General features: G+C 38.3%; 1 protein-coding gene across 2 annotated transcripts in view; it reads left to right on the top strand.

The window, feature by feature from the left end:
• Positions 1-12,201, top strand: part of IL7 (interleukin 7) — a 60,318-nt gene that overhangs the window by 38,892 nt on the left and 9,225 nt on the right. Inside the window, exons 3-4 of one of the 2 annotated variants that reach the window (XM_081110969.1) lie at positions 10,686-10,766; positions 11,775-11,906. In XM_081110969.1, the coding sequence (XP_080967095.1) occupies positions 10,686-10,766; positions 11,775-11,906 (213 nt within the window). The remainder of the gene's footprint in view (positions 1-10,685; positions 10,767-11,774; positions 11,907-12,201) is intronic. The other variant, XM_081110970.1, reaches the window with a different exon arrangement.

The raw sequence follows: 12,201 nt of genomic DNA, 5'->3' as shown, positions 1-12,201 counted from the left end.
GAGGACAGCTTAAAGGAGCTGTGGGACAACATGAAACGTAACAATGTTCGCATAATAGGCATAAAGAAAGTGAAGAAAGTGAGCAAGGGATAGAGAACATGTTTGAAGAAATAATGGCAGAAAACTTTCCTAACCTGGTGAAGGGAAAAGTCACACACATTCAGGAGGCACAGAGAGTCCTAAGCAAGAACCCAAACAAGCCCATGCCCAGACACATCATAATTTAAATGCCAAAAATTTAAGACAAAAAGAGACTCTTAAAGGCAGAAAGAGAAAAACAATTTGTTACCTACAAAGAAGCTCCCATAAAGCTGTCAGCTAATTTTTCGTCAGAAACTCTATAGTCCAGAAGGAAATGGCATGAACTATTCAAGGTAATGAAAAGCAAGAATATAAAACCAAGTTTATATGTCCAACAAGTCTATCATTCAATATAGATGGTGAAATAAAGATCTTTCCAGGGGGAAAAAAAGGCTAAATAAGTTTATCACTACCAAACCAGCACAGTAAGAAATGCCAAAGGTACTGCTGTAATAAGAAGAAATAGAGAAACATTGGCATACAGAATTTAAATGGCAATAAATAAGCACCTATCAATAATAACCTTAAATGTAAATGAAATAAATGCTCCAATCAAAAGACATGGGGTAGCTAAATAGATATAAAAACATGACCCAATTATATGCTGTCTATAAAAGACCCACCTCAGAACAAAAGACACACACTATGAGAAAGAAGGGATGGAAAAGCATTTTCCATGCAAATGTAAATTAAAAAAAAAAAGGTTGGGGTGGCAATACTCATATCTGACAAAATAGACTTCAAAATGAAGGCCATTACAAGAGACAATAAAGGTCACTACATAATACTAAAAAGTCTCAATCCAACAAGAGGATATAACCCAGGTAAACATATATGCACCCAATATAGCAATGACTACATATAAAAATAAAAAATTCAGGAGGACTTTAAGGAAAGATTTACAGCAATACAATCATAGTAAGAGACTTTACACCCCACTGACTTCAGTGGAAAGATCTTCCATACAAAAATTAACAAGGAAACAGAGACTCTAAATTACAACCTAGATCAGATGTATTTAATTGACATTTATAGAACATTTCACCCCAAAGCTGCAGAATATACATTCCTCTCTAGTGCACATGGGTCATTCTCAAATGTAAATCACATGTTAGGGCACAAGTCTATATAAGTTCAAGAAGGTTGAAATCATATCAAGCATCTTCTCAGATCACAATGTAATAAAATTAGAAATCAACTATAGTAAAAACACTCGGACATATGGAGGCTAAATAGCATGTTATTAAGTAATGAATGGGTTACCAATACGAAAGCAAAAACTTCCTGGAAACAAATGAAAGTGAACACACAGCAGCCCAAAATCAATGGGACACAGTGAACGCAGTCCTGAGAGGGAAGTTTTAAGAAAAATCCTATATAATAAAGATGTAATATGCAAATGGCTATTATGCCGTGAAGTGTAACGACCGACCGTGTCATGACCAGGTCAGCAGGAGGGTGAGGCAATGAGCTACAAGCAGGCGGCAGAGCTACAGGAGGGGGCAGGGCAGCAAGCTATAAGGCGGGGCGGGGGGGGGTGAGCTACAGGAGGGCAGAGCAGCGGGTGGAGAGCTACAGGAGAGCAGCAGCGAGCTACTGGCACACGGATTTGTGCACAGGGCTACTAGTTAATAATAAACTACTTAACCCTACAACTTAAAAAATTAGAAATAGAATAAGAAAAGCCCAGAGTAAGTAGAAGGAAGGAAATACTAAACAGTCAAGGAGAAATAAATGACACAGAGACAAAAGAAAAAAAATACAAAAGATCAATGAAATCAAGAGCTGGTTCTTTGAAAAGATAAGCAAGATTAATGGACCCTTAGCCAGACTCATCAAGAAACAGAGAGAGCACCCAAATAAATAAGATCAGAAACGGAAGTGGTGAAGTAACAACTAACACCACAGAAATACAAAGGATTGGAAGAAAATACTATTAACAACTAGATGCCAACAACAATGGACAAATTCCTAGAAAAATACAATACTGCAGAACTGAATCAGGACGAGTCAGAAAACCTGAATAGGCCAATCACAACCGATGAAATTGAAGCAGAAAACTCCCAGCAAACAAAAGCCCTGGTCCTTGCCCTAACCCAGTGGTTCTCAACCTTCCTAATGCTGCGACTCTTTAATACAGTTCCTCATGTTGTGGTGACCCCAAACATAAAATTATTTTCATTGCTACTTCATAACTGTAATTTTGCTACTGTAAACAATATGTAATTGTATATGTGTTTTCCGATGGTCTTAGGAAACCCCTGTTAAAGGGTCGTTCGACCCCCAAAGGGGTCGATACCCACAAGTTGAGAACCACTGCAGCCTAACCGGTTTTGCTCAGTGGATAGAGCGTCAGCCTGCAGACTGAAGGGTCCCAGGTTTGATTCTGGTCAAGGGCATTTACCTTGGTTGCGGGCACAGTCCCAGTAGGGGGTGTGAAGGAGGCAGCTGATAGATGTTTCTCTCTCATCGATGTTTCTAATTCTCTATACCTCTCCCTTCCTCTCTGTAAAAAATCAATAAAATATATTTTTTTTAAAAAGCCCTGGTCCAGATGGATTCACAGGGGAGTTTTACCCAACATTCAAAGAAGAAGTAATAACTATCCTAATCAAACTATCCCAAAAAAAATCCCAGAGGAAGGAACACTTCCAACCTCTTTTTATGAGGCCAGCATTCTCCCAATTCCAAAACCAGACAAAGACACTACAAAGAAAATTACAGGCCAATATCCCTGATGAACATACATGCTAAAATCCTCAACAAAATATTAGCACATCAGATCCAGCAATATACTAAAAAGATCATACACCTTGAGCAAGTGTAATTGATTCCAGGAATGCAAGACAAGTACAATATTCGCAAATTAATAAACATCAAACATCACATAAACAAATTGAAAGACAAAAATCACATTATCATATCAATAGATGCAGAAAAAGCATTCAACAAAATCTAACACCCAATTTTTATAATATATTTTTTATTGTTTTTAGAGAGAGGAAAGGATGGGGAGAGAAAGATAGAAATTTTAATGATGATAGAATAATTGATAGCATGTCTCTTGGTCTCTTGCATGCCCCAAGCTGGGGATCAAGCCCACAACCCAGGCATGAATAAATAAATTTTATATATATATATTCCTGATGGGGAATCGAACTGTAACCTCCTGGTTCATAGGTCAAAGCTCAACCACTGAGCTATGCCGGCCAAGCCCAACACCCTTTTTTTGATAAAAACTTTCAGCAAAGTGGGAATATAGGGATCATATCTCAACATAATAAAAGCCATATGTAACAAACCTACAGCCAACATCATACTCAGTGGGAAAAAACTAAAACCACTTCCTCTAACAGGAAGAAGACAGTGATGTCTGCTTTCACCACTCTTATTCAACATAGTACTGGAAGTCTTAGCCACAGTAATCACACAAGAAGAAGGAAAAAAAGGCATCTATATTAGAAAAAAGGAAGTAAAACTCTGATTATTCCCAGATGACATGATACTGTACATAGAAAACCCTAAAGACTCCACCAAAAAACTATTGGGTTTAATAAAGGAATTTGGCGATGTAGCAGGATACAAAATTAACACCCAGAAATTGATGGCATTTTTATGCACCAATAATGAATTCTCAAAAAGAGAAACTAAACAAGCAGTCCCATTTATCATTGCAAGAAAAAATTAAGATACTTAGGAATAAACTTAAAGAAGTAAAAGACGTATACTCAGAAAACTTTAGGAAGTTGAAGAAAGAGATAGAAGAAGATATAAACAAGTGGAAGAATATACCGTGTTCTTGGATTGGTAGAATTAACATAATTAAAATGACCATACTACCCAAAGCAATCTATAGATTCAATGCAATCCCTATTAAAATACCTATTAAAAAGCAATAGCATATTTCACAGATCTAGAACAAATACTTCAAAAATTTATATGGAAGCCAAAAAGCCCCTGAATAGCTGCAGCAATCTTGAGAAAGAAGAACAAAGTTGGAGGGATCACAATAACAGATATCGAATTTTACTACAAAGCCACCATAATCAAAACAGTCTGGTGCTTTCATAAGAACAGTCAGACAGATCAGTGGAACAGAACAGAGACCCCAGAAATTGACCTAAACCATTACTCTCAATTAATATTAGACAAAGGAGGCAAAAGCATACAATGGAGTCAAGACAGTCTCTTCAATCAATGGTGTTGGGATAATTGGATGTGCAAAAAAATGAAACTAGACCACCAACTTACACCATACACAAGAATAAAATTAACATGGAAAAAAGACTTAAAATGTAAATCTTGATACTATAAAAATCTTAGAAGAAACCATAGGCAGCAAAATCTCAGATACCTCTTGTAGCAGTATGTTTGCTGATACATCTCCTAGAGCAGGGGTCCTCTAACTACGGCCCGCGGGCCACATGCAAATACAAGTATTGTATTTGTTCCCATTTTGTTTTTTTACTTCAAAATAAGATATGTGCAGTGTGCATAGGAATTTGTTCATAGTTTTTTTTTTTTTTTTTTAACTATAGTTCGGCCCTCCAACGGTCTGAGGGACAGTGAACTGGCCCCCTTTTTAAAAAGTTTGAGGACCCCTGTCCTAGAGCAAAGGAAACTAAGAAGGATATAAACAAATGGGACTACATCAAAATAAAAAGCTCATAGCAAAAGAAACCATCAACAACATGAAAAGGGAGCCCACTGTATGGAAGAACATACTTGGCAATGATACATCTGATAAAGAGTTAATATCCAAAATATATAAGAAACTCATACAACTTAACAAAAGGAAGACAAACAATCCAATTAAAAACTGGGCAAAGGACCTAAATAGACACCTCTCCAAAGTGGACATACAGATGGCCAAGAGACATATGAAAAATTGCTCAGTCACTGATCATTAGAGAGATGCAAATCAAAACGACAATGAGTTATCACCTCACACCTGTCAGAATGATTTTCATCAACAAATGACAAGTGTTGGAGAGTATGTGGGAAAAAGGGAACCCTAGTACACTGCTGGTGGGAATGCGACTGGTGAAGCCATTATGGAAAACATATGGAGTTTCCTCAAAAAATTAATTATGGAACTGCCATTTGACCCAGTGACCCCGCTTCTAGGAATATATCCTAAGAAACCTGAAACACTAATCCGAAAGAATGTATGCACCCCTGTGTTCATAGCAGCTTTATTTACAACTAGAGGCCTGATGCACGAAAATTCATGCAAGAGTAAGCCTTCCTTCCCCCGGCTGCCGGCACTGGCTTCTCTCTGGCACCCAGGACCCAGCTGCTTCCCTCCTCCGGCTGCCCGCAGACACCCGGGACCCAGGCTGGCTTCCCTTGGGCCCCGGCTTTGTCAGGAAGGACATCCAGAATGACATCCAGAAGATGTCAGGTCTACTTAGCATATTACCAATTTGTTATTATAGGTAGCTAAGATCTGGAAACAGCCCATGTGCCCATCAGTAAATGAGTGGATAAAAAAGCTGTGGTATATTTATACCATGGAATACTATGCAGCAGTAAAAAAGGATATCTCCCCCTTTGAGACAGCATGGAGAGACCTGGAGAGTATTGTGCTAAGAGAAATAAGCTTCTCAGAGAAAGACAAGTATCACTTGATCTCGCTCATATGTGGAATCTAATGAACCAAATAAAATTATGAACAAAATGGATCCAGAGATATAGAAGATGGAACAGACTGACAAATCTCAGGGAAGACCGTGAAGGGTGGGTGGGTGAGAAGAGATCAATCAAAAAACATGTATGCATATATGCATAATCCATGGACACAGACAATAGGGGGCGGGCTAGAAGAGGTCAATGGAGATGAAAAAAGGGGACATGTGAAATACTTTCAACAATAAAGATTTGGAAAAGAAAAAGAACATAATACTCTGGCATATTTCAGAATGGTTTTCCTCCCCTCCCTCTGCCAGGAGCATAAAGCGATTTTTTCAGATATTCACTGTGAGGAAATCATAAAAATCCTGCAGGTAAAATTCAGAAAAATGCCCCCTCCCCCCCCCCCCCGCCCGACCCCTGATGATAGGATCTTCTTAGAGTCTTTAGCTCTCAGACTTGTCCACTCTGAGCTTTCAGCAATTAATTCATCAACTGTAGTTGAGGTTTCCCTACCCCAGCACTGTTTCCCATGAGGTTTTTGCTCCTATACATTGTTATTATTGTATCTACCTGTCTGTCTCTCCAATATTTGGGGCAGCAGTTTGCCCAGTGACCTCACTTTTCTGATGGATATAAGAAGAGTTCTAGATTCTTTAGTCTGTTCAACTTCTTACAAGTTATGATGAAACTAGAGGCCGGGTGCACGAAATTCATGCATTCGGGGGGGGAGGGGGGGGCTTCAGCCCAGCCTGCACCCAGTCCGGGAGCCCTCAGGAGATGTCCAATTGACGGCTTAGACCCGATCCCCACGGGGAGCGGGACTAAGCCGTCAGTTGGACATCCTCAGCACTGCCGTGGAGGTGGGAGAGGCTCCCGCCACCGCTGCTTCACTTGCCAGCTGTGATCCCGGCTTCTGGCTGAGCAGCGCTCCCCCTGTGGGAGCACACTGACCACCAGGGGGCAGCTCCTGCATTGAGCGTCTGTCCCCTGGCGGTCAGTGCACGTCATAGTGACCGGTCATTCTGCAGTTCAGTCAATTTGCATATTAGCCTTTTATTATATAGAATGGTGACTCCTAGAGTACTTATGTGCCAGACTGGAAACAGGATGTCCTCCAAGCAACTCTGTTTTCATAATAATATTTCTTTGGTTTATATAGTATTTAATTAAGTGATATATAAATAAGTATGACTTTAGGGTTAAGGAATTGATTTAGTAAATACGTGACTCGAATCATGGGAGTAAAAATAGATGAGTATATTAGAAACTAAACTATTCATTGAGAGTATTTAGTGTGCTATGGGCATTATTTAAGTCAAGAATTTTTACAGAAGGAATAGAGAATTGACAAACCCAGCAAGTTAATTGAATGGAGATCAACTATGAGAAATTATACATATGTTCATGTGGCTGAACAATAATCCAATCTATTGTAGCATCCCTTCACAAACTAACCATAAAATCAAAAAGGAACTGCTATGTATTGATACTACTAAAATAAATGAACAAATATAAATTATCAAATGAATACATAAGGAAAATGAAGAATTTAGAAAACAGGTTAATTGTCCATGAGAGCAGTAGAAAATGTCAAACAATTTTCTCTTAACACTTAGAAACCAAATTAAAAAGAGCTCAAAATAATATAATATTGGGTGAAAGATAGAAAAGGAAAGAAAGTGAGTTCTCTAGATTTTAGGGGGAGAATGGGGATTAAAATAAAAATCATAAATAAGTGTCCCATTAGAACAGGTGTATGAAAGACATGATGGAGGAAAATGACACAAAATAACATGTTTTAAAAATCAAAGACAAATATATAAAAGGAAAAGTGATATACAAAATCCATTGTATACATTATTATTGTTTCTGAAAAACAGACTGTTACAACAAGAAAGAAATCAAAGATAGACTAAAACTGCTGAAATGAAAGAAGTACTTTAAAAAACTGAAAGGACATGTATTTTAGGAACAGCTGATCTAAAATAATGTTTTTTACTGGAAAATATTGAAGTTCAGAGTCAATGTGATCTTGGCCTTTCCCTTGTGATTTTCCATAGTCATAATATATATTAATAAATCTTCAAATATGTCAAGGTGCCTATAAGAAACTATTATTGGTAAAGAAATTCTACCATTTGTTAGATCAAAAGATGGGTAGGGAGCTTCTTTCCAACTCTTTGATTCTATAAATCTTAGTCTGTGTCATCCTTCTTATAAGGCTTCAATGAAAATAGATTCAGAAAGAAAATGTAACTGTAGAGCTGTACACTTACGTTTAATTTATTCATAGAGTGCACTGAAGTCAACTAGCCAAGAATTATTGTGACTTTTATAGAAGTCAGCCTTTCCAGTGAATAGTAACATCTGTATATATTAGAGCAGTGATGGCGAACCTTTTGAGCTTGGTATGTCAGCATTTTGAAAAACCCTAACTTAACTCTGGTGCCGTGTCACATATAGAAATTATTTTATATTTGCAACCATAGTAAAACAAAGACTTATATTTTTGATATTTATTTTATATATTTAAATGCCATTTAACAAAGAAAAATCAACCAAAAAAATGAGTTTGCGTGTTGCCTCTGACACGCGTGTCATGGGTTCGCCTTCACTGTACTAGAGCAAACACTTGGCAAACAAATCAACTGGTATAACATTACCTTTCTGTACCTGCCCCAACTGAGTTTTGTCAAATACACAGGCTTAGAATGACTTCTCAAATATTTATGTGTCATGCCCCCAAGAAATTGGCACTAATTCTGTGACACATTTTCATACAATATTTTTTGTTAAATTGGAAAATAACAGGGATTAGCTGTACATTTGAGTTCTCTTTTTTTAGAAGAATGGTATAGCCAAAAAAAATGAATGAGTATCTTATCAAAGAGAAATGTATATGTGACAATCTCCTCCTTTGGACTAAATGGAAGCCAATAAGAAAATGACTTAATAGACAAGTATTAATTCTCAACTACGTTTCAGGAATGTGTATAAGGGCAGCCTGAGGATAGTTATAAAGAATACTAGTAGCCCTGCGCTCGAATCTGTGTGCCAGTAAGTCGCTGCCACCCTCCTGTAGCTCTCCACCTACTGCCCTGCCCTCCTGTAGCTCCCCCCACCCCTCCTCATAGCTTGTTGCCCTGCCCTCTCCTGTAGCTCTCTGCCTCCTGCTTGCCTGCTGCCCTGGCCCTACTGTAGCTCTCTGCAGCCCATTTGTACCTCACTGGCCCACCCTCCTGCTGATCCGTGATCTGGTTGTGATGCGCTTGGTCGTTGTGCCTCAGGGCATAACGACTAATTAGCATATTTCTCTCCTATTATATAGGATATGTGTTTGCACTAGAGGCGTCTGCAGTATGACTGGGGTGGTTGGTACTAACAAATCTGTTTGCAAAAACACTTTTCCAAAGATAAGGAAAAGTTATGTAAAAATGTCCAATGAGTACAACACCACCATTTATATCAAACTACACAAGAAACTAGGACTGTTTTCTTATCTTTGATTCCCCAGAGGGCTTGGTAGAGGGCCTTGCACATTGGCTCCCGCTAGGTGTTGAATGTTAAGTGAATAATTACGTGCTCAGACACTGATTCCTGAAGGTAAAACAGAGAGTATGCTCATTTAGGGTCAGTATGAACCCAGAAACCATCTATGCTTTTCACAGGTGACAAGGGTCATGCACTTTCTAAGATGTAGAGATTAGAAGCCCATGACTAAATCCTGCAATTACTCCACTTCTTATTCTGTTTTTCGGTGACAACATACAGGCTAAGTCTGCTTGGAGTCCTGGAGGCTGATAGCATAAACGGAGTTTGCCAGGCAGACCTAGTCCACCCTTGTGCATCAGAGAATATAAGTCCTTAGGAAATTCTTCCTAATCCTGCCACTGAGTTCTTGATTCAGGTCATCCCCACCTTCGAATACCACATTCCTTAGGAAGGCAGTATGGGAATGCACTACTCTGCCTTCCCACTCCTATATTACAACTAGAGGCCCGGTGCATGAAAATCATGCACTGGGGAGGGTCCCTCAGCCTGGTCTGCACCTCTCGCAGTCCAGGACCCCTTGAGGGATGTCTTTCTGCTGGCTTAGGCCCAATGCCCCCAGGGATTGGGCCTAAGCCAGCAATCAGACATCCCTCTTGCAGTTCGGGGCTCTCGCCGTCCAAGACCCCAACACCCCTCACTTTTTACCGCCCACCTGCAGCAGAGGCAGGAGAGGCTCCTGCCACCACTGCTGTGCTCGCCAGCCGTGAACCCAGCTTCTGGCTAAGTGGCACTCCTCCTGTGGGAGCTCACTGACCACCAGGGGGCAGCTCCTGCATTGAGTGTCTGCCCCCTGGTGGTTAGTGTGAGTCATAGTGACTGGTCATTGTGCCATTCGGTCAATTTGCATATTAGAGTTTTATTATGTAGACTAGATACAATATACACAGATGCCATTCCATTGTTTCTTAGCAAATGCCCACCTCAACCATCCCAAACAAGTTGGATTGTTAAAAATGCTGCAGACTGACTCTACTTTACTCTCACTCTCAAGAGTTTTTCCTTTCATTCTAATGAAAATTCCCTTTTTTACTGTTTGATAGTGGCAGGAAATTGGGCCAAATAATCTCTTAAATGCATTTCAACTTTAAGATCTCAAAGTTACAATATTTTCTGTTCATAGTATAACTTCTAAAATAGGTGCTTTTATTCCCTAAATGAGTCAGATTCTTTCAGTGATTTCTGGGGTTAAACTATGGAGTCGGGAGGGAGCTCTGTGTCTGTGGGGCTTTGTGTATATACTTGTTTATTCTTCAACTATAGAAACTATTCTTCATGCATAGTCAGCTAAGCCAAGGTAAAGGTATTTTCCTGAAAATGTACATATAACTACCAAGTATTATAACATTGTTATTTTTATAATTACTCCATATTAGAAAACTCCCCAGTTTAATCATTTAATTTTATATTATTTATTACAGGACAGGATAAGAGAAAATGATAGCAATTGCCTGAATAATGAACCTAACTTTTTTAAAAAGCATTCATGTGATGATGATAAGGTAATGATAATTATTTGGAGTTTGTATGTCATTCGAGCTTGATTTCATAGAAGCTTATATGCTTTTGTATCTGTTAGATAATTATATTGATTATATTAATAACCTATTCTTTTGGCTCTAAGCAGGCAGTTCCCATTGATCTATTAAGTCATCCTGTGGTGTTCTTTTATACTCTTGTTTTACAAATAGTCCTGCACTTATTTGATAAATATGTTTACTTTAGCATTTCATTTTTCACTTATAAAATGCTAGAACTGTTGAATTCAAAGAGACACACATCTCTTATTTCTGAAATCTTTATGAAGGAAAATGCTTGTTAGGGCATAATTTAGTTGTAGGCATTTAGAAATTGTTTTCTTTTAATATTTGCTAATCTTCACACCATGACAACTTCTAGTTGGTGTAAAACTTTCAACAAACGCTTGTGTGATTTCTTTCCACAAAAACCAGTGTGGTATTCAACAGTCTTTTTAAAAAATAATAGCTGAGTTAACCTTATGGCATCTAATAGTCTATAGTCATAAGTTCTTATTTTTAAAATTTCTATAATTACAGTGTGATTTGTTTTAGGTGAATATGACTCTTTATTTTCCTATTACCAGCTACTCATCCATAGCTCAAAATGTACAACATCATAACAATAAGAAAGCCACACATACCTTTCGTTGTTGTTGCTTCCAGAAGACCTCTCCCTTGGTTATCTTGCTTAAAATTAAATAAACTTGTTATGTGTCCACCCACAAGTGGTAAGATCACACATACATTACAGAGAAAGAGAATTTTAAAAGCTAATCATTAAACTGAGTTCCAGGCCCTTCAGGCTGTCAGCTTCTAGGCCACAGTTCCAGTCCAGTTACTTGTCAGTCATGTGATTAACTGGAAAAGAAAGCTGGGTGGAGGTGGGGTATTGCTTAGCAACAGGGTTCTGGCTTTAGGATCCTTAAGAAAGCTTTTCATTTCATAATATTTTATTTGAACCACAGCCCTTCTGATTTTTTTCTGTAATAGGAAGCTACGTTTTTAAAAACTGCTGCTCGCAAGTTGAAGCAATTTCTTAAAATGAATATCCATGAGGAATTCAAGCTCCACTTATCAATAGTTTCACAGGGCACATTAAAACTGTTGAACTGCACCAGGAAGGTAAGCTGAGGACTATTTACTTTGAACAAAAATATAAACTACTCCCCTTATAGTTTTATTAGAGATATTATCATTCTCTAATGATCCATTATCATAAAAGTCTAAGTGCTTATTATAACTTAAACTTGAAATACATTTACTCAACTCTGGAAGAGGAAAATCGCAACTTGAAAATACCTATTTTTCTCTTGGCTAGGGCAAATCAATAGTTTTAAAGGGGGAGTAAAAGTGAATGCATATTTCATTGCCTTAACAACTTTCAAGGAGGCTAGTGTGATAAGTGGGGTGGGGAAAG

This window comes from Myotis nattereri (genome assembly GCF_964212035.1).
Source record: "Myotis nattereri genome assembly, chromosome: 17".
In the NCBI taxonomy this organism is placed as follows: Eukaryota; Metazoa; Chordata; class Mammalia; order Chiroptera; family Vespertilionidae; genus Myotis; species Myotis nattereri.
This window is presented reverse-complemented; position numbering and strand designations above follow the sequence as displayed.